The sequence below is a fragment of the Cottoperca gobio genome, chromosome 8 (genome assembly GCF_900634415.1).
Source record: "Cottoperca gobio chromosome 8, fCotGob3.1, whole genome shotgun sequence".
In the NCBI taxonomy this organism is placed as follows: Eukaryota; Metazoa; Chordata; class Actinopteri; order Perciformes; family Bovichtidae; genus Cottoperca; species Cottoperca gobio.
The window spans coordinates 5,641,678-5,665,349 of NC_041362.1; the positions used below are offsets into that span (position 1 = coordinate 5,641,678).

Below are 23,672 nucleotides of genomic sequence, written 5' to 3' on the forward strand. Positions count from 1 at the left end.
GTTCGATTTAATGATAAATTTCGAGTATTTGATTTATAAACCTATCGATGAAGACCGTCGTGTACGACTGATACACAGACATCTTGGTAGCAGCAGTTCAGAGTGGTCTATAACGGGGACCAGAATGGGTGAGGCTTAATGCTAAATTTAACTTTGGCACTGTCGGCAGTCTCGGAACTAGATTTGGTTTCATCAGTGTGGTTGACGAGTTAAAATGGATACAATGACCGTATCTAGCCAGATCAACCTATGATCCCACTGGGTAATAAAACAAACACAATCTTTTAGGGTTTTTTTGCCCACACTAATTAAAAAAATAATGCAACACAAAACCATAATGTTTGATATTACCAAAAACTTAAATGAACACGCACATGCAGTTTCTCAACAGTGTTTAATGCAAGGGTACTGAATGGGATTACATTTTAATTGCATGGTATGATAATGTCTCTTCGTAATCTGAAGATCCAACAGTGCAAATGACGCAGTATGATGTGCTTCAACCAATCGCTACTCTTTTAATTTACTGAATAAATCTAATTGGAAAGTAATTTATTTCTTCTACTAAAACAAATAATCTGCTGGTTGCAGGAATCCGAAGCAACGGTCTGTTGTTCATATTTATTCATAGCAGTGGTCTGTTATACAGAATGAACAGATGGTATAATGACGTAATTGACCAATCAGAATCGAGTATTAAACAAAGTCATGTAACTAACGTATTTTCTACTCACATTTGCTAATTCAGTCAGAAAAGTATAAGAATCCACTCCAGCAGTGCATTTACATTGTTTATTATTTCATGGTGCCCAATTTTGTTCACTTAATTGGCCGCCAATCTTCAGTATTCAACAGTGTAATGTAATCCAGTACATTTACTCGATGCCTGTACTCAAGTACAATTTTGAATAAGCTGAATTTTCTTGAGTATTTCTACTTTTTACTTGCTGATATTTATTTAACAGCTGTAGTTATATATTTATATAAGATTTGATGTTCACAATCTTTGAACAGGTTATAAAATGTTGAGATTAAACTGTCTAACGGTATACGCAGTAGTTCAAATGAGCTCTTAAGTAAAAGCACTAATACCACACTGCAAAAATACTCTGTTCCATGTAAAAGTATTGCATTTAAAATGTTCATTAAAATGTATTAAGTAAAAGACTATTTTCATTATTGATTAATCTGCTGATTCTCCATTAATCAATTGTTTGGTTTGTAAAAATTCCCCTCAGCGCAAAGAAATTATTAAATCTAAATTAAACTTCTGACACAGAACTAACTAAACTAAACTAACTAGTAACTTATGTTGTCATATATGTAGTGGAGTAAACAGCACAATATTTCCATCTGACAAGACTCAAATAGGGCCTAAAGTACCTCAAATGTATACTTAAGTACTTAAGTAATGTACATTGTCCACCTCAACCAGCTAAAAAGTTAATAAATAACGAAATATGTAATAAAACACTCACATGAGCAATTGTGCTGCTTAGTGAGTACTTTCACTTTTGATTGTTAAAGTACATTTTGCTCCATGGCGGCTGCAGGAATTACAGACTGACATATTAAAACAAAACAGTGCGGAACATAATATGCTATCATTTGTTAGCTGATTAAACCGCTGACACATATATAATATAATAACTGCAATGCTTGATTCAGAAATGTGATCAAATGTATTATTAGTTTGAGTTAGCTGAGTTGTCACTATTCAGCCGATAGGGGGCGCTTTGGTCACCTTTCTGGGTTTTGGTTTGTAACAGCAGATTCGAGCATATCTTTTTCAAGTGTAGAAATTTGACCATTAATAAAATACAGTAATTTATTCATACAATATATATATATTTTATTGTTTTAATTATATTCATATTGTATGTCAAAGTAGTGGCTTACGTATTTTTCTTTAGTTTGAAGAAAGTGCCGCTCAGGAATCGTAGGCTGCATTCGCATACACTGATGGAGAACAGGCGAGGCTTTCAGGTTCGTTACGCGATGGCCGCTCTCTCAACAATATCGGGATTTTAAAGCAAAAACAATGGCTTCGCCGCTTGTAGAAGATTGTTGTTGTCTGGACTAGCTACCGGAATGAAAGCGGCATCGTTTTAGCTCGTCAGTTCTGCTTTAGCGCCGAGTCGGAGATGTCCTCTTTCTGTTAGGGTCTCAGTGTTTTTCTTGTTCGTCTCCCGGGCCTGGATGAAGCTGCCTACACTGTAGCGGCGGGTTGCTACTTTCGGATGAGCGGGCAGTAGGTCTTGAAGAGGTGGGGTGTGAATTTAGGAGGCAAAACAAGTCAGTAGAGCCTCTACGAGAGGTGCATAACATGCATGTCACTGATAAAATGTTACCGATGTGAGCGGAGGGACAACAAGAACAGAGTTTGACTCCTAACTTGATGTTCTTGCTAGTTAGCATTAGCCAACGGCAGCGGTAACTTGCACTAGCTAAAGCGTAATTCTTACATTAGTGCACTTTATCTAAAACAAGAGCTACCGGTCATGTTGCTCCTGCGGAATAGTTCGGCACCCGATTTATTGTGCGTTTACGTGAACTCTGTTTTGACGTTTGAAAAAACAGTTTCTTTGCATTTTGTTGGTGCAGCTAGCATGTTGCTAACTGAACTAACTGGTCAGTGACGTAACGCTAGTCATTGTTTTGACAGCGCGCAGCATCTTAGTAGGGACTGTAGACGTGGTTATTATTATTCTGTTCATTTTTTTTGTTTTGTCTTTATTGAATATTTTTGTTAACAGACAGTGGTCATAAAAGTTAACGTTTGGCTAACTGATGTGACGCAGCTCATCGTTCTGTTACCATACTGTGTAACGTTACCCACTGCCAGCCACCAAATATACTTTGACTGTAATTACTGCAGTATTTCTCATCAGTATATCTATTCAACAGCTATTTTTTTTTTTAAAGCCTCGCTCCTCAGGTGGGGGGGTCATTGCTATGTTCCCAGTGTCCTCTCTGTAAGATATTATTAAGGCCTATCTTCGCAGTTCAATTGCAAAAGAACGAAGGGAGATGGATGCTTCAAATGCATTTTGAATGACAACAATCCATCCAGCCACTGTGGGGATATCAATTCCTAAAGTAAAGATCGTATTGACTGCAAATTTGAGGGCGTTATGAGGAGCATAACATTAGTAGGCTATATGCTGTAGCTAGGTGATTTCAACATATTGACCCAGGGAAACATAGATTGAACCTTTGACCTAGGGAAAAAACATAGTTGAGAACATAAGAGCTTTGAGATTTCTCCTGAATATGTGATATTTAGAAGATATTCAGGTGGGGAACATAGATATGCTCCCAGTGGTGGTTTTGTCCCTAAACAGTAGCTGCTACATTGTGTGACATTCTAGTTTTCCTTTTGACTCTTCAGTTGTAGGATGGATCCAGACGGTGGGGCAGATTCACAAAAAGCTGTCAGTTTGCAGTGGAAGAGCTACAAACTCGTCCAGGATCCAGCCATTCGGCGCGTTGCACAGAAAATCTACAGATATGATGGAGTGCATTTCAGTGTGCCAGTGAGTTGATTTCTTTCTCTTTTGACAGAAAGAATTGTCTCCTTTTAACTGCAACCTGTACAATTTAAGATACGATAAGATACAACTTTATTTATATTGAAAATCAAATTGTTTGTTTGAGGTAGCTGTGTTATAAAGTTACATTGCCACAGGAAGAAATCATTTCCTAATCTTAATTTTTCCAGGACTCTGGATTTCCTCCAGTGGGTGAACTTCGGGACCCTAGACCCCGAAGACTATGGTCCAGGTATACAGAATTGTCCCTGCCAGTGCCAAAGTTTAAGGTGAGAATAGCTGCTGAACATTAATTTCCCACATACTGTACCAGCAGCTTCATATATTGGAATGACAAGTTCTTTTCCCTGATTTTGTCATTGTTCTTCACAGCTTGATGAGTTCTATGTGGGTCCCATACCCCTCAAGGAGGTGTCCTTTGCTAGACTCAATGACAACATCAAGGAGCCCTTCTTGGCAGAAATGTGTGCAAAGTTTGGTGAGGTGGAGGAGATGGAGATCCTGTTTCACCCCAAGACCAGGAAGCACTTGGGCCTGGCCAGGGTGTTGTTTACCAGCACCAGAGGAGCCAAGGACACAGTCAAGCATCTGCACAACACTTCTGTAATGGGTAACATCATTCATGCTCAACTGGATATAAAAGGTAAGCTAAAACACCTCATCTGGGTCATCTTTAAAGTATGAGCTGGTTGTAAAAGTTACCACAGTGATGATTCAGACCATTTTGACTGAAGTTTATAGCACATTTTGTTCAGTGATGAATAATAAGCCAGTATAAACATGTAATGAATTTGAGTTTGTGGTTTAAAACTGTTTGCGTCCATCAAAACACATTGACGCACACAAATTGAAATCCAATTTTAAAAAACAAAACAAATTTGTGTTTTGTGCACAAAGCAAATCTCCTCAAAGCTGCACAACCTTTTTATAATCCTAAAGGTTAGGACATTGTTATTCTGTACATGTAAACACAATCATGAGATATGTGCCAGCTTCTGATTTCATTCAAGAAAGAGCTTATGAGAAAATAGTGAAAATGTTTTTGCAATTCCTATATTTGCACCTTTATATCCAAAATTCACCAAACGTGAGTTATTTGTTCCTTTCCCAACTTCCCACATACATTAAGTGAAATCTTTTAACAAGCTTTTTAGCTGTCCTTCTACCTAAAAAACACAAATTTGCTGGCTCTATGTGGAGACAGTTAAACCTAATGGAGTTTGTCTTGAAAACTTAATTATAAGTAGATGCCGTTAATGTCACTGATGACCTCATTTTGCAGCCTGTATTTATTATTCTCTGCCTTTTTGTTTATTTCCCTAGGCCAGCAGAGGCAGAAGTATTATGACCTGATGGTAAACGGGTCCTACACTCCTCAGACTGTGCCCCTGGGAGGCAAGGCTTTGACAGACAGGCTCCAGCCTCAGGCCCCAGCACAGCCACAACCACAGCCTGACACGGTAATGTCACAGCATAATAGTTACTTCCTTTTCTCGCCATTTTCTAAAAATTCAAGTTTGAATTGATTCGAATAAAAATTCATTTGTCTGTTTTCAATTTTTACGACGTCGTCACCCTAAAAGAAAAAAAAATCCTCAATTTGATTAAAGTGAGTCATCCGGTTAAATAGGTTAGTCTTTCCCAAATAGGGATTAAAGCAAAATATTTTGTTAGATAAAAAACAAGTTTCCAACAGTTTTGGAAATTGATTACATCGATCTTTTTTCAATAAATGTTGACTTTTGGACTTGAAAATTGGAACCATTCAGAAACATTCCTACGCAGCCACCACTGGAATCTAATTCTACAAATAGTATAATACTAATATTAGTGTAGCCTAATCTTTATATGCAACTGTGCAGAAACACCATGTGTAAACACAATGAATAGATATGCAAAAAATAAATAAATATACATTTAAGTTTGTTGATTTAAAATTTGAATGTCAACATTAGGAATGAAGCTTTGAACTATTCGGCATAGCCTTAGTTCACTTACTTAATGATCAGCTGAAGTTGATATGGAAATTGGATAGCAAGAAAGCTTTCTAAATTCTAATATATCTTTTTTCTTCACAGTCATCAGAAATCAGACGAAGGCTCTCCACTGATCTTGCGGTTTTGGCAGCAGGGGTCCAGGCCCTCACATCAGGAAGTGCCACTCCTTGCTCTGGGGATACTGGTTACAGTGATCAGCGCCTGGACACGCCCCCCTCTTCCATGTCAGGCCCCTTCACACCAGGCTCCACTGCTTCATCTCAGGGTGGTGGAGGAGGAACACCGTTCAGCTCCAGATCAGGGACTCCTTTCTCACAAGACTCGGGCTACACTGCCAGCAGGTTAGTCGTTGATATTTGGCAAATAAAGTGTGTCACTGCTGTTTTCCTTCAGGTTTCACAGTCATGGCTGAAACACTATCTTTATCCATAGCCAATCATAGTTCAAAGTGTTGTATTAGTAATGGAAATTATACTGCCAGGTAAATGTAGCTATAACTATCCATACCTGATGTGCATATTTTTTCACAACTTTCATAATAATTTTGTTGTATTCCAATAAAATTTGTCTCAGCTAACACTGCAATTCGAATTGCTCCTGGGTTCTTAGCAGCACTTATGGACTGCATGTTTGCCACCATTACATTACAAGTATTGTAACATTATTATGTTCTGCATAGACGATTACATTGGTACAATTTACAGTTTCTCTTTTGGATTAAAATAACATTAAGTAAGTCAATTTGTGCCTTTTTCTTTAATTCCATCATTACTTGACGCTTTGGCAATATCGTGTTTGTTACACTCATGCCAAAAAAGCATATTGAATTAAATGTCATGTCAGTCATGCTTAGGTCCACAAAATAATAACTTTCAAATTCCTTCATTTGTGTCATGCAGACATACTGGCTACAACACTGGCACTTTGGGCAGCGGCTACCCTCCCCAGGACATGCTACCATCCTCCTCCTCGTCTTCAGCAGTCTCATCTACTGTCGGAGGATACAAAGTGTCTCACTACTCGGAAGATGCACAGGAACCTTCAGTGTATCACCGAGGTCGCCCTATGTACCCCCCAACCACATCATACCGTCCTAACGAGCCGCCGTGCTATCCCCCATACCCCAATGTCGGAGGTCCTGGGCCACACATGGCACATCACTCCTCAATGCCTCCCCCACCTCTTGCTGCCCAATTTGATCAGCCCCCAATGTCAGATCGGGACCGTGACAGAGACTCAGGGGGGCGCTACGGGCCAGCAGGGATTGGCTCCAGAAGGTCATCTTACCAAGACACAAACTCTTCCACAAAGTACCATTCCCATCACTCCCATCACCACTCAGAGCGCAGGGATGAGCGGGGATACCGACGAGACAGCTTGGGCTCCCGATCAGGTGACCACAGCCACCAGAAACACCGCAACCACCACCATTCTCACAACCACCACGGCAGCGGCAGCCGCAGAAGGAGCAGCCATGACCGGGACAGAGATCGAGACAGAGATAGAGACAGGGACAGAGACAGTGACTACTCCAACAACTCTGACCCCAGATACAATTCTAACTCCTACCGTTCTTCTTCTAACAGCATGTCTCCTCCCCCCTCATCTTACTCCGCATACTCCTCCAAAGAGCCTGCACCAGCCCCTCCCCAGGGATTGGACGCTTCTACCCGTCTTGCGGGTACAAGCCTCGCAGAGAGGGGCTCTATGCCTTCGGTTGGTGCTGACAAAGACTACCACGCTGGTCACCACAGTGCTCTGCCTCCACCACCTCCTCCACCACCACCACCACCCCTCCCGCCAGCGTCGGTCATCGCAGCAGCTGTAGCTGAGACACTTGGAACGCTAGACTTCAACCAGGATAGTCCGGCCCGTGAAGATCAGTGGACGAAGCCAAAACGCCGTCCCAGCACCCCACCGGCACCACCGAAGACGCCCCCGCCTTCCTCCCCGCCCCACCCCCCCATTGCTTCCTCCTCTACCTCCCCTTCCTCTACCTCCCTCCCCCACCATCTTCCCTCATCCTCCAGCTCCCCACCGCCCCCTCAACGTGACTCCTCCTCTCCAGAGCCAGATTCCACCAACGAGAGTTTACCGTTTGTCTACCACAGCAGCAGCCTCGACTCTCGTATTGAGATGCTCCTAAAAGAACAAAAGGCTAAGTTTTCTTTCCTTGCCTCTGATGAGGAAGATGAGGAAGATAGGAAAGAGGAGAAGCAGAGGGGCGTACGTGGGGATGGTGGAGAGCGAAGAGGCGATGAGCACACAAGTTGTAATCAGGTGGGGGACAATGGGGAGAAGGACCACAGGAGGAGAGGGGAAAGAGACAGAGGAAGGAAACGGGGAAAGGGGGCAGAAGGTAGGAAGAGTCCCACTTTACTTACAACAATACCATCCTCTTCCACCTACTCGTCGCACATCTTGCCCTCAGAGGAAGCCCAGCCCCAGGTTGGCCTCTCTGGGACTGGAGCTTTGCAGGAGGAATCTTTACAGGCTGGATCTGCTGATGCACGGAGCAGGACAGGAGCACACACACCACCTTACAATGGACAGAGTCAGGTAAGACCCGTAGCACATAATGAAGCTTAAAGGGACGGTTCACCCAAAAATACATATTTTCTTCTTACCCGTAGTGCTATTTATCAATCTAGATTGTTTTGGTGTAAGTTGGCGATGGATATTGGCCTTAGAAACGTTTGCCTTCTCTCGAAATATAATTGAACTCAATGGCTCTCAGCTTTAGGTGCTCAAAGGTGCCAACCAGATCACCATGCAAAGCGTGCATCTACTCATTGACAAGACCCTCGTGCTCACTCGTTGGTGTGTGTAGTTCAGTAGAAAGAAAATAGTTCCTAAAGGAAACACAGCAAGGTCTGTGGATTATCTTGAGTTTTTAAATTGTATTATTTTCTTTGGCACTTTGAGGGCCCTCTAGTTCCATTATATTCTAGAGAAGGCAAACATCTCTACGGCCGATATCTCCAACACTCAGCAACTCACACCAATATAATCTAGATTGAGGAATAGCACTACAGGGAGAACTATCCCATTTAAGGGTTCAGGCTGTTGGCTCTCAATTGTATTTCGTTCTGACAAGTAAAGTTGCATAATTCTCACATTTTTTTGGCAATTGGTGCTCAACGATGCTGATGTTGAAGTAGCATATAGGCAGCTTAATATATTTTGTAGTATAGCTGTAACAATTGTAAAAAAAATGGACTCTTTAGTTCAAATAAAGAAAAAGAATAGCTAGAAGAAATAACTTCTTCAGTACACAGAAAAACACATCCTGGGTACAGACTAAGCATAATGTGTATGTTTTGGCTTTCCTTCATTCATTTACTGTTTTGTTTGTTTTTGTAGTTATTGGATTAATATCCCCACAGTACATTTCCCGGATCTGTGTTTTTGAGTTGTCTTTGCAGCCCCACTTAAGAAAGTGTGCTTATCTCCGTGGATGGTGCAAGTTAACACTGTAAACTCTATTTTTTTCTTTCAGTCTTCCCCTCATTCCTCAGGGGAAGACATGGAGATCTCGGACGAGGAGGAGGAGGTGACTACCATAACAACAGTGACTTCCCACCAACCCTCAGTCACCTCAGGTTCCTCACCCTCCTCCTCCCAGGCTACCATGCCTTCACAAACAACAGACCCCTCGTCTTCGCCCCCACCCATCTCTGACTCTGCACAGCACTTTGGCACCTCCATGCACCCTCCCATACCTTCCTACCCTCATTTGCCTCCTCCACCTCCCCCTGGTTACTCCCTCCAGCCCCCACCTCCACCTGGGATCCCTCCTCTGCCTCACATGGAGCTGCACCCTGAGTATCCTCCTCCCATGCCCCACCACATGTATGACTATGCCTCGTCCATGGAGCTGATGAACCAGTACAGTGGTGGAGCTCCTATGTCTTTCCAAATGCAGACCCACATGCTAAGTCGCCTACACCAGCTGCGCATGTCGTCATCCAACGGCACCCCAGGCCCTGGTGAGGCAGCCACTGCAGACTACACCTCATACCATCTCCACTCTATGCCGCCCCCCCACACACACCACCCGTACATGGACCAAGAGGGTAGTGTGGCAGGAGCTCATTATGAGCAGGACCACCGTTACATGCCCCCGCACATGCCCTACCCCTACCCTGACCCCCACAACACTCCGATACCTCCCCCTCCACACCATGGCATCCCACCTCCCCATACTGGTTGGCCGCCACACGTCTTACCGCCACACTACCCCTCTTACATGCCTCCACCTGGCTATGGCACCATGCTGCCTGGGGAGGGAGACGAGTACAGGGCTCCAGGGGAGGACATGCCTATGTTGCCTGAAAATCCGCATGAAGCCACAGTGCAGATGGTCCTCGGCACTCTGATCCAGGAAATGAAAAACATCATGCAGAGGGACCTGAACCGCAAAATGGTAGAAAACGTTGCCTTTGCGACTTTTGACGAGTGGTGGGAGAGGAAAGAGACCAAGGCCAAGGTAAGGAAGAGGAATCACAACTGACGTGGTCTTACTTTTTAAGCTTGGCGTGTGTGTGTGAGAAATATTGCTTCATCCACTTTGTCATTAAACTCTGACTAGATCTCTTTGAAAATCCTTTACTTCCTTTTTTAGATTCTGTGTTGAGATTAAATGTATTTATTTTATGAGGTATTATTATCAAATAAGCAACCCAGCAGTATATAAAGTATTTACAATTTGCTCTACCCTTAGCAATGCATTAAAAATTATAATCTGAATCTGTACGGACCATTCTGCATAATGAATACTTTTGATAATTTTGCCTTCTACATTCTCAGTAGCAAGTTGATGCTACAGACCACATTGATCAGTGTTATACCGTGAAATGGAAAAGTTAACTAATTGTAAATGTTTTCCACCTCTAGCCTTTCCAGACAATGGTCCGAGGGGTGTCTGCCTTACGGGATGATGAGAAAAAAGAGGAAAAGGTCAACCGTCCTCGGGAGCCTCTTACGTCTCTTGTGGATTGGGCAAAGAGCGGTGGCATGGAGGGCTTGTCTATCCGAGGAGCAGTACGACTCCCTTCTTTCAAGGTAAAAGCATCACACTGGCAGAAATTGGATGATATCTCTATGTTCGACAGTTTACACTGGGATTTGATCAATCAAAACGCCCACATTTACTCGCCCTCAATTAGTCCAATATTAGTCGTTTTGGTAAAAATAAATCATGCTGAATGACTTGTATCCAAGAAACAAGTTAACATTTTTGCATGATTTTGTTTGGTGTTAAAGTCCATCCTTGGCAGTGTTTCATTGCATTATAAAAATATTGTGGGTGTCCAATTGTTCAGGTGAAGAGGAAAGAACCTCAGGAGCTTCAAGAGGGAGACATGAAAAGGCCGCGACCCTCGACCCCACCAGACGAGGATGACGAAGGTTTGCTGAGCTCATAGTGAACAGTTAAAGAAGGTTTGGCTCAATAAGCCTGCTGCATATAACTTTTAAACTGGTGTCTTGTTTCCAGCTGCTAGAGGTAGAATGCCAGAGGCAAGCAGACATGGCGCTGAAAGGGACAACAAGAGGAGGAAAAAGAAGCCAAGAAATCGCAAACCTTGGGAGCTCGGCAGTGAGGGAGAGGAAACGTCGGATGGCTCCTCGACTGAAAAGGTGTGTGTTGTTATTTTTGTTGTTGTAAGCAAAAAAAAAATCATAAAGCCAACTAAGTAATGCATAAATTAGTCATTTGGAAACAAATTTATATCAAATATGCATTACATGCAATAACTATGATTGTTTGATGCATGTAAGTCGTTGAATGTTTGTTAACAGGTGTGATAAGAATTGTGTTCTCACGCTAGATGGCAGCATTTCACTGATATTTTAGTGTTGTAACTATAACTTTTTTATTTGTAGGAGGATGAAGAGGAAAGTGATAAGGAGTCTGATGGTAAGTCACACCCTGACATCTTATTACTATGTCTTTATTTCCACGTTTACTTTCAGTTAAGGCAGTAATGACACCAAATATCTTTTTTTTTTTTAGATGATGCCCTTAGTGCTGATAGTGATGATGAGAGCCTCTCCTCGTCCTCTGAGGGCTCTTCCTCTTCAGCATCCTCATCTTCATCATCCTCTGAAGATGAGGAAGGAGAACGTGCTGAGAGTGAAGGTCCAGACTCCATGGATGAGTCCACCATGGACAGCACAAACGAGAAAGATGGCAGGTATGAAATTCTCTGTTTATTCTATGTTATCTTGAGCGTTGCTAATATTTAATCTGTCCATTAATGTTCTCAGAATTACCTTTTATTGCCTATTTTATTTAAACTTACTTATCCTCATGTCATCACAGCTGGCTTAAATATTTTCTTCTGTTTTCCTCAGGGAAAATAACGCAGCTGCTTTTCCAAAGGCGGCGGTCAAAACAGGTAAGTCAGAAGTCAGAGTTCCTCATTAACAAATGCATATCACATCAAAAAATGCAAAAATAAAGAGCAGCAACAACAAAGGTTAAAGGCACAATGATTGTCTGTTGCGGTTTGAGTTTGCCCCTCCTCCCCAGCTCAACAATGGTTACGGTGCTCGCCAGCGGGGGAAAGCCAACTCTTGGAAAGAGCTTTGCAGCTTGCCATTTTCCCGTGCCATCTTTGCGTTATTTCAGCGCTGTGTCCGCCATTTTTAACAGTTTCCTCTTGGATATGTGCTTACGATCAGTCACCTGATCTCTACTTTATTTTAGAGGTTGATTCCTAGAAACATCCTGAACACAGGAAAATGAAAAGAAAAGAGAAGGTACAGGCAGAGGGCTGCAGGTCTCTTTTTTAAGAAAAATCCTACTCATTGTGCTTTTAAACATTAAACTACGCTCTTGACGAGGGGTTTACCTACACAGCTGCTTTACAGCTTAAAAAATAGTGCAACAATTGGAAAAGCTATTCTAAGTGTATTGTGTTAAGTTTGGATTGGTCTAAATTCTAATTTTTCTCTCAGGTGAAGGCAAGGACAACAACGGAGATACAACAACAGCGCCTACCAAGCGTCCTCCATCGCCCCCCTACCCTCATCCTTCGTCCCCTATTGTTCTTGTTCCCCCTCTCAAGAAACGCAGAAAGACTGTCTCGTTCTCCACAGGCGAGAACGACAGCAAAACGCAGCTGCCAACTGCACCGCTATCTCCATCTCCCTCACAACTGGCAGTTGAATCTCCCCTTTTCTCACCTGGGAGGCACCCAGACTCTCCCGCCACTGCTTCCCCATCCCCCTCGGCTCGTCCCACTAAGGGCATCCAACTCCTCCCCTTTGCCTCCAAACCAGGTGAAGGCAATGCCCTCATTGTGCCCCCATCTGGACGAATCCATGATTTTGATGAGTCCAAAAGGGGTGGACCACCTATTTCTCCTCAGACCCCTCCTATCCCTGTCAAATCTCCTGGAAAACGGGGTGCAGGCAAAGACTCTCCCAAATCTCCCGTCCCTCCTGTTATGGTGTGCCGCACTGTGCAGAACCTGCCATTGGACCACGCCTCTATGTGCAGGATGGCCTTCGAGGAGGCCCCACCTCCACCTCCCGTCAACAAACGGTCCAGAGGCAGGCCTCGGACGACCAGCTTGTCTGCTTCTTCCTGTCACTCCCTCAGGGAGGAAGACGAGGATGAGGAAGAAAGTGAGCAGAGGTTGAGACTCAGAGAGCAGCTTGGGGCATCAAGCCTCTTGCAGCTGGCCTCAGCTTCAACCACTGACTTGTCTGTATTGGCTGACGTAGCCCTGAAAATGGACCCTGACGCTGGGGACTCAGAGGAGACGGAGACATCGGATGAGGCAGAAGAGCAGAAGATGGAAGAGGATCTCTTCTCCTCAGAGTCACTGGCCCTGGTTATGAGCAAAGAGGGTTTAACTGTCCTTACAGAGCACAACTACTGCAAACCCCCTGTTCTCACAGTACCATCCGGTACCAAAAGGACTTCCTCCAAACAAGACTCCTCTGTTTTGCTCCCAGCTGACCTCAACACTATTTCTGGGGTGCTTGAAGCGCCAGAGGAGGTCATTGGAGAGGCACAACCATCCAGAGGAGATACAGGAGAATACTTATCTTCTATGGGAGTACTTTGTGAGTCTGAGGATGCGGGCCAGGCTGCAGCTCTACCTCCATCGTCAAAGAAGAAGACCACGGTTGGCAAAGGTTTCGAACTTGAAAACGACAAGAGTAAAAAGAGGAGAAGAAAAGACAAAGAAAACCTTGAGGTTCAGCACACGCAAAAACAGAAGGAGCAGCCGGGCAAGAAACAGAGGAAGCGGAAACTAGAGGTGCGTGGGCTTTGTTCCTGTAAATGTTTGTGGATGTCTTAACCGTAAACGGTCATAGGTAACAATTGGTCGCAATGTGCGTGACGCAGAAGTGTCTGTAATGTTGCCATATTATTTGTTTGGTAATGTCAGCAGGATATTCCCCAGTGAAGAAATGGCCTTATTTTCTTCCTGTCTCACATTCACAAAATCTCCCCACTGCATGAAATGATATTATTGGCCTTTATACTAACACGCTGCAGAACTACAATATATTTAGATGTAATAAAAAAAGGGAAAACTGCTGGCACGATACAATTTGTATTGCCAGCATTGTATTCATGGTGGATTCTTGCCTGAGGATGGTTTTGGAGGAGCAGGTAGAGATGTGGCCCTGTGCTCCTCTCAACAATAACACTAATCAGTCGCTAAGCCAACACCGACCTACTGACGTTGCCTTCGTGTTTTATGTAATGTGTTCAAACCTGCTGGTGTCAGGAAGTTGCTGAGCCTCCTGCACTTGTTTACGATTCTATGTTTGTGCAGTGAGTTTTTCCTCACGCATGCCATGCTGGTTGTGAAAAACACTGTTTGGAAAAACACTCAACACTTAGAAGGTTTTCGGTTTCATGCTTTTCAAATATTTACTGTACAACAAACTTATAGGACAGGATCAATCAGTGTCATCTAACTGATTCTGAGGGATCTCTTATATTGCTATAGTTACAAGATGATGTTACAATAGCCTACCTCATTGAATGTATTGAAGGTATAACAGCACCTGTGCTTGTTTCCAATGAAAAGTCATGTTAAGGGCCACTAACGATTTCTTCTTTTTGTTTATCGATATAATTTGCCAGTTCTTCTAGAATAATCGTTTGGTCTATAAAATGTCAGAACGCAGTGAAAAACTTTTATTATTTTTATATATTGTATTTTTCTTTTACCACTTTAGAGCACTTTGGTTAACTTCTATTGTTTTAAATGTACTCTATAAATAAAAACTTGAAACTCTTCCTCTGTGCAGGACTCCGAGGAAGATGTGGACGTGGAGGAGCTTGAGTCTGGGGAACTGTCCAGCTCAGACACGGAGGACGACATTATTGAAGACGTTAGGAAGAGTGAGCGCCTCTTTCTGCAGGAGGCAGGGATAACATCGTCACAGCGCTGGCCAAAACCTGTCCCAGCACCCGAGCTACCAGCCATGAAGTTTGACAACCGCAGTGAGTTTGAGCAGATGACCATCCTGTATGACATCTGGAACTCCGGTCTGGATGGCGAAGACTTAAGTTTGCTGAGGAAGACTTACGAGAAGCTACTACAGGACAACCACAGCTCTGACTGGCTCAATGATACTCACTGGGTCAATCACACTAATATCCTTATCAATGATATACTTCTGCTGTGTGCGTGCATTAGTTCAAAATTCAAAAAGTATATAATTCTTTTAAATGGTTAAGATTTGTTATGTGTTCATATCACTGTGCGGCCTCCTGCTATTGTCCTTGACCTTTGAGCTGCACTAACCAATTTGCCGAACCCTCGACGTAAGAAGAAGAACCCAGGTGGACAGCTCCGTCAGCATGTGACAGGTTCTGCCAGGAGTGAGGGCTACTACGCCATCAGCCGCAAAGAGAAGGACGTCTATCTGGACCTAGACCTGCCCGAGCAGGTCATGCGGGAGGTGGAGAATGTCGACAGCTCGGTAAGCATTCTCTTACATTCACTCTTCTCATTCATTCACTGACTCTGCAATCCTTTTGTCTCTGCAGTGTTAGTAAGCATATTTTGTTCTTTACTGGCACATTTTTTCCTGGTGGGGGAAATCTGTTTGGACTCAGCAGTGGACTCAAATATGTGGTTCTCTAATGATTTTGCCAAAAAAAAAAAAAAAAAGGTTTGCCTGTTTAGGTCTGTTGTTTACAGAAACCCTGAGAGGCGGGAAGTGATTAATAATTCTGTTGATCCATTTTAGTCTTATCTAAATATTTTTCTCTCCCCTGTGTTTCTGATTTAAAAACAGGTGAAAAATAAAAGTTTTGGCAAATATAATTATCAGGATAATTTGTGTTGTTGAAATACTCATTTTGGCCACAAGAGGCTGTAGTGCACCACAACCCCTTCTTCTAAATTAGACCAAAAGCATTCATGTTTTCCCTAACTGAAGATTAGTGCACACTAAAAAACGTTTCTAGCAAAAGGAAGACATGACAATTAAATTCCATAACTTGTTAACACACAATATGTGTACCTTTTTTTTATTTTAAGGCTCACCTGTGTTCATATCCGAGCAAAATACTCTCTATAACAGGATTTCTCAAACTTTTTCAGACCACTTAACCAATAAAAAAAACACTCACGGACCACCGAACTCCCCAAATATCCAAAACCACCACCGCTATAGGGGGTACATAAGTGCTATATATGGTATTTATAATACTCCTTAGGAATTTAATTGGCAGGGAAGTAAGTAAGTGCAATCGGCCCACAGCCATTTGGCTCAGATTAACTGGATATTTTGGTGGTTGGGATATTAAGAGGATTTCCAGTAGGGATGGACGTTTATGGATTTGTGGAACAGTGATGCGGCTTTTCCAAATAGCTGATCAGCACAAAGCTTTGTAGCTTAACCATTTGTGTTGTCATGTCTAGAGACGAATAGTATAAGGACGAACAGTAACTTTAGGTTGAACACAGCAAGTTTCATAAGACACAAAAGGACTTAAAATCTTGAATCTTTTAAAGAAAAATATATAAAGTAAAATGTATGTGCGACACAGTTGGCATGGACTCAAAGGACCGTTCTGCGAGACAGATGGCTGACAGAACACTGTCATTTCCTGGAGAGCCTGGCTCATAAAATACAATAATGGGTATAGACTTTCTGCCCACTAATTAAACAAAACCATTATGTACAAACATTTGGTTTTGTAATATTTGGAGGTTATCCGTGACAGCCAGACTAAATCATTAAAGCTTCCAAAAGTTCACAGCAGTCGCTCCTGCCACTGGATTTAATTACAACAGCACACTTGTAAATAGCAAACGTCCTGAAAAGCTTCTGGAGGGGAAACCAAATCAACCAGATTCAAATTATCTTTGTTCCTGACAATAATAATTGTTTTTAAACCCCAAACCCACTGCTACTTATTCATGCCATATGTATAACGTCCCTCTTTAAGTTATTTAGGTACTTGTTACTCACTCACACAGTTTTTTATCCTTTCAAACTTCCCAAATGTTCATCTATTTAGCTGTTTACAGCATTAAGTCATTCTTGGTTTGTCAAAGAAAAGATCTGCTCCTCTCGTATAATGTTTGAGATTTGAGGTTTGTTGGGACACATCATGAGTTACACCCTCCATATGACATCAGATTGTTTTAAGGGAAGATAGGAACATTTGAATGATAATGTCAGCTGCTGATATTTGGCGTTTTGAGGGGAAAATCGGCATATGGTTGTGTTGCGCTCCTATGCAACGCTTAAATTCCACAGTAATGTGTTTTCCATTCTGGCTTTGTGCTCTGACTCACTGTCACCATGGAGAAAAGCTAGTTTCACGCACAGTTCAGATCTTTAGTTACCCATGGCTTATTGTTTTGATGTAACTTCTGTGTTTTTAAAGGTAACAGTATACCTGACAAGGCACAGAATGAGATAACATTACATCATTATTATAATAATTGGACAGCATATCAGTCAGAACCTTTTGATGTCATGATCAAAGTAGCACCTGACCTGTCCCAGGTAAAACCGTGATGTGCTTTGTTCTTCCCGGTGGTCTGACTGGAGGATTTAACAGTGGAAATGTTTTCAAAGCACTGTTCTTCAGAAAGGTTACAGATGATATGCTGGTAGTCAGCACTTTTTTCATTACTATCAACAAGGCACAAGCTATAATAGCCGGGTACATTCATTGGGTTCAGTCTCTTCAGGGAAGTAATTGGTAAAGAAAAATGTAAACTAGCATCTTGAAAATGTGTTAATCAGATAAAAAAAAGCAGGTTTAGAACTAAAGAGTTCCTCTTTGTTTTGAAGTCTGACAGTGAAATAATTGAAAGATCATTTCAAGACAACTTGTAATAATTGCTGGTATCATGTATAAAAAAAACTAAATTCAAAGCCATCAGAATTCACATTCTGCATTTGTTGGTGGTGTAATGGAGCGTATGCCGTGATGTTTACATTTTGTTTAGCATACTTTGTAGAGCGGGAAAGAGAAGATAAACTTGCCTCATGCTTCCTCTTACCATGAACTCGGTGTTATCTGCCTTAACAGAGCGTGGTTTCCAAATGAACCTCACCCACAATAAGGTCAAAGTGCTTCTCTCAATCGATCAAGGCCAGCTCAAGGCCATATGATAACGTGATGTTGTGTCAGTGGCGTAATTGTTAAAGTTCTTTGCTGTGTGTTTTTCTCCCAGGGAGCAAACAGGGTGCTATCAGAGAGACGCTCAGAGCAGCGGCGCCTCCTCACCGCCATCGGCACCACGGCTGTCATGGACTCTGACCTGCTCAAACTCAACCAGCTTAAGGTATAGACAGCCAGGTTATCTCATGTACTGCACGCAATTAAATTACAATTAAAACACAGATTTGCTTTACACACAGTAGTCAAATACAAATATACACAACATACAATATCACACACAACACCGCACAAGATCCATATCTCCTGCACGGTCCCCACGAATCATGAAAAAAAGACACCATAACATTCAGAGTTGTAGTTTGTTTCATTTGCTACTGGTTGTTTTTAAACGGAGCACTATCTCTATCCATTGGTGCTACCTTTGGGGAGATGAAACCTCTGCCCTGATGGAAGCCTAACTCAACATGCAAAGGATTTTGACGGCCTTATTATGCGTTATAGTTTGTCATATACAGTCCTTCCAGTTTTGATCAAGTGCATTTGCTGGTTTTCATATTTCACAATCCAATTATCTTGTATTGTATCTTGTGAATAGTATATCAATAATTCCTAAAATAAGATGAAATCATATTTCAGCATTGTACAAGACATAATCTCCTTGGCAGAGGTAACCATAAGGGCGGTACGAGAGCACAGACCTCTGCCAGGGCCATTTTCATAGGTGAAAAGTCTTTTCATAACACGTTTAAGTCTTTGCTGACATGCCATCTCCTCCAGCTGCCATGACAAGGTTCAGTTTTTATCTACAGCGGGTGGACTCTTAACCAACAGGAACTCGACCACCTATATAATACTGCCTCCGCGACATTAATCCTTCAATGCAGGCCGTCTGTTTTTCCTGCTTCCAAGGCTAAACGTGTCACAAAGCTAACCCTGTGTTCAACACAGACAGGAAACCAGCTACACCCTAAAGAAGGGTGGTGGTCAAATTGTAGGGTGGGGGCCGTTTGTGCAACTGTAATAAATGCAGTCAGAATCTACTTATAAACCACGTCGACGTCTAAAAGCACAATCCGCATTTTCTGCTTACATGTACCAGAGTTTAAAACTTAAAACATATTCATCTGACTGCCTGCATGCTTTCTCATTTTCTTTTCAAGATATTTGTTAAAGTGAGTTTTTGCTTTCCTTGTGCAGTACCGTAAGAAGAGGCTTCGTTTTGGGCGCAGCAGGATCCACGAGTGGGGCCTGTTCGCCATGGAGCCCATTGCCGCTGATGAGATGGTCATTGAGTACGTGGGTCAAAACATCAGACAGGTACTGCCTCCAGTCTTTGTCGCTCTGTGTTCAACCTGTGATGATTTTTAACAAACCTTTCCAGACATCCCATGCAGTCAGTGTGTTGTCCGAATATTACGTTTCGTTCAGTTATACAGTTCCAGCTCCAAAATGTGTAAAATATGCATAATACATCTGCAATATCTATCATATCAAACTGAATATCTTTGGGTTTTTGACTGACTTCACCTCGGACTTTGAGAAACTGGAACATTTTTCCCTATTTTGTAACATTTTATAGACCAAACGATTAATTTAGAAAATATTAATTAAGATGAATTAATATTGAAAATAATTGTTAGTTGCAGCTCTGCTTTTCAGATACCTGTCTGCTGCGGTTGGTTCAGTGTTAACATAAGATCGGTGAGCAAAACTTTGTCTGTGTGTCCAGATGGTGGCTGACAATCGAGAGAAGCGGTACGCACAGCAGGGCATCGGGAGCAGCTACTTGTTCAGAGTGGACCACGACACGATCATTGATGCCACCAAGTGTGGCAACTTGGCAAGATTCATCAACCACTGCTGCACTGTGAGTCCTGAACATCCTCAGTCAACACATATTTTTTCATATATATATATATATATATATATATATATATATATATATATATATATATATATATATATATATATATATATATATATATATATATATATATATATATATATACTTATAGTATAACGGGTGAAAGCTGGTGCATTACAGCACAATCAGTCAAAAGAAGAAAAAAATAAAAGGGTTCAGACAAAAAAAAGAAAACATGTTGAAAGTCTCGATGATGATTGCGATCCACTCAAAACCACTTATTTCAAAAAAAAAGGATTAACCTATAAATAAGACCGAAAGACTGTTTTGTATGTGGGTCATAACTACCAGGATATGACAAATTGTATAAAGAGTTATTTCTGGAGCTATTTCATCAGTCTCTCATTGCTTTATTTATTCCTCCAGCCAAACTGCTACGCCAAGGTTATCACCATAGAGTCCCAGAAGAAGATTGTGATCTACTCGAAGCAGGCCATCGCCGTCAATGAGGAGATCACCTACGACTACAAATTCCCACTGGAGGAGAACAAGATACCTTGCCTGTGTGGAACAGAGAACTGCCGCGGGACACTGAACTAGTGGATGCGCTTCTCTTCCTCACGTGGCAACGGACAGCCAGAACCGGACGCCCGCCCGGTTCACCCTCCTCAGAGTGTACCTCGAAATAAAGCCACCCTCCTATTCCCCTCCCCCGTCCTCGCATTACTTTGGAAACAGAGACACACACATTTGCACTTTTCATTCACTTGGCAGTTTCACAAGCCAGTGTGTGAGAGGTTTGTGTCACATGGCATGTGACTACTACGAGGGGGGCCTCTGCGTCATTAGCTCTTCTGTGGCGGTATTTTTGGACTCCATTGGTTGTGCAGCCAGAGCATAAAAGGTTTTTCTATTTCCATGCCAATATCCGATTGAAGGAAGACAATAAAAAGTGAAAAGAACACCAGTATTGTACGTCTACGCCAGCTCACATAATCTACAGCCTGGATCACTCTTCTAGTGTCAAGTCCCTCCCTGCACCCACCCACCCATCCACACAGATCCGCACACAGACGCACAGGAATATCTGACAAATTCAGGGTTTTTAAAAGCGCTTGTTAGTGGCGCACTTTTAAAATAACAAACTTCAATCAATTTGGTCTTCAGTTATGCAAGATTTCCAAGTGTGAAGATTGTTTTGGAGCTTTCTTTTCTTTTCTTTCTTTCATAGTATTATATAATAATATTACTGTTGCTGTTATTAATGGTATTGTTATTTAGTTGCATTAGCTGTAAGTATCTTACAGTGAAATGAGCTTCAGTGTGCCCCACCCACTGTCCTTGGCTTGTGATTCACCAGCCCCATCGAACTGTCTTTTCTCTTCTCCACTGTGCGTTATCCTCCTGATTCTGCCACATTCTTCTGTCTGGATGAGAATAAAATACTTTCTTTATAGTTTTTAACCCACCGTGAAAATATGTCAGTTAGGATATAGCAAAATTGTGTTTTATTTTTACATGGCTGCTGATTTTTTTGTCTGCAGGATCAGCACAACAGGGATTTAGCCTGTGTTTCTTTTTTTCACAAAGTTAAAGCTATGTTAAGTGTGTGTTTAGGATCTGAGGATCTGGTCTGTTTAACTGTTTAGGTCCATGGAAGCAAATGTTGACAGTTGGCACGCTGCAAGTTTTTCTTTTTTCAAGCAATGATTACCACCAAACTCACGCAGGTCCTGGTCAAAGTGTGTGTTCAATGTTTAACTTTGTCAATCTGTGTGCTACTCATGTTTTTAAAAGGCACATTTATTCGATTTGAGTCAGTTCTCTTTGTTATTTACCCCCCCCCCTGTTTTGTGGGCCTTACCAGAATACATTAGTATGTATTTTATTTGAGTGTGGAGTCATTCGCCCCATAGAAAACATCCCTCCATGAAAAGCCGCTTAATGCAAACAAATGTCCTGCTTACCATCTGTTTGCAGTGTAGATGGGTGGAAGGTATACATAGATACAGTGGGTTTGCGATATGTGCAGGAAGCAGGTTGTATATGGCCCTTGTGTTGTGTCTCTGTTTTTCACATGGCTATGGCCGTCCAAAGTTTAACTTTCATTTTGAACTTTTAACGACCCTTTTAATTTTGTTCCCTCCCAAACAGGAAAATGTGTAAGATATTTCTTGTTGAAATGAAAGCCTTTCAGTACAAACAAACCCTCTTTACTACAGGATAAAAAGATGAAAAAAAAAAAATCAAAGAAGTACATGTAAATATTGTAGAGGTGTTTGTTTCTCGTAGAAACACACTGATTTCAAGCTGTAAATATGTCGTTCCTTTTCCTCTCCATGAGGAGAAAACATGTACATACCTTCCATTCATTTATTTTTTATTGTTTTTCCTTTTTAATTTGATTATTTTAATATTATTTGCAATATTTCTCTTGTATTAATGCGTTGGACCCTTTATTAATGGTGCATTAAAATATTTTTTAAATAAATGAAACCATGTTTTTTAATAACTGTGTCCTACTACTTTTCAGAGCACTGAGGTTGAGCCAGTTTGGGAGGATTATGTAGGCGACGATTTTAGATAATTAATGTTTGTCGGAAGCATCCTAGAGAAAAGGTACTAGCGTGTCGAATGCAGTGTTTAACAGGAAGTTCCATTTCCTCCTTGACTGTTGAACTGAGCTCATACAATGCACCTGCAACTTTGATGTTTCCTGTTAAGAGGAATGAGAGGAAGTGCTGAAATCTGACAAAGAATTTCATAAATCATCAAACCTCTGTTGAACTCACAGATCAGATGGTGATGGTGTACTCCCAGGCCCCCTCCAGGATCCTTGCAAGAGTGAAGAGTTAGTCCGTTGTTCCACGACCAGGACGGATCAATCAGAGGTTCGACTACCGGCCGAACCCTACTTTCCAGCACCTTGGAGTAAACTTTACCGGGGAGGCTGAGAAGTGTGATACCCCTGTAGTTGGCACACACTCTCTGGTCCCCCTTTTTGAATAGGGGAACCGCCACCCCCCCCTAGGCACTGTCCCAGACTTCCACGCAATGTTGACGAGGCGTGTCCCAGCCCCTCAACACCCAAAGCCTTCAGCATTTCTGGACGGATCAATAACATAACATTCTATTATAATAATATTATAATAAAAAGGAACAAACAAACATTACATTTAAATAAGTAATTGTAGATAAGGGGAAGAAAAGAATAAAAACATACATATACAAGAAACAAACAAAAGTAGAAATCTTTAAACGATAAGACTATAATATGTGTATCTGTCCATCTATAACTATATGTCAATATACATATACATATATGTGATTTAAATGGTTTTCAACACTTCATTTGTTTGTGGGAAAATATAATCTACGTTTTTCCTGTGTCACAAGAAGGCTGAAACAAACTGGAAATGGCAGGATGTTTCTTGTTGATGGAAAGTCATTCAAGCCTTGGTGCGCCACAGTTCAACAAGTTTTTTGTTGCATCAGTTGTTTCCAAATACTTTCAAGATCCCTCAGACTAGTTGAAACACTGACCTTATATGATGTTGTTCCATGAAATCCCACCTGAGAGTAGTTTGTTTTGATTTCATGCAGAATTAATTACAGATATAAGAAGGTTGCAT

General features: G+C 41.8%; 1 protein-coding gene across 2 annotated transcripts; it reads left to right on the top strand.

The window, feature by feature from the left end:
• The first annotated feature begins 1,970 nt into the window (after positions 1 to 1,970).
• Positions 1,971 to 22,531, top strand: setd1a (SET domain containing 1A, histone lysine methyltransferase). Of its 2 annotated transcripts, none has more exons than XM_029437509.1 (21): positions 1,971 to 1,986; positions 3,392 to 3,536; positions 3,722 to 3,820; positions 3,924 to 4,194; positions 4,875 to 5,011; positions 5,630 to 5,889; positions 6,448 to 8,107; positions 9,048 to 10,037; positions 10,445 to 10,612; positions 10,873 to 10,957; positions 11,046 to 11,188; positions 11,435 to 11,468; positions 11,565 to 11,745; positions 11,906 to 11,949; positions 12,512 to 13,824; positions 14,831 to 15,179; positions 15,327 to 15,508; positions 18,229 to 18,339; positions 19,374 to 19,493; positions 19,906 to 20,043; positions 20,467 to 22,531. In XM_029437509.1, exons 2-21 carry the CDS (start codon positions 3,399 to 3,401, stop codon positions 20,638 to 20,640), a joined length of 6,597 nt encoding a protein of 2,198 aa, XP_029293369.1. In that variant the 5' UTR covers positions 1,971 to 1,986; positions 3,392 to 3,398; the 3' UTR covers positions 20,641 to 22,531. The 2 variants fall into 2 exon arrangements, with proteins under 2 accessions (XP_029293369.1, XP_029293368.1); XM_029437508.1 differs by having other exon boundaries at positions 1,973 to 2,266.
• The last annotated feature ends 1,141 nt before the right edge of the window (positions 22,532 to 23,672 follow it).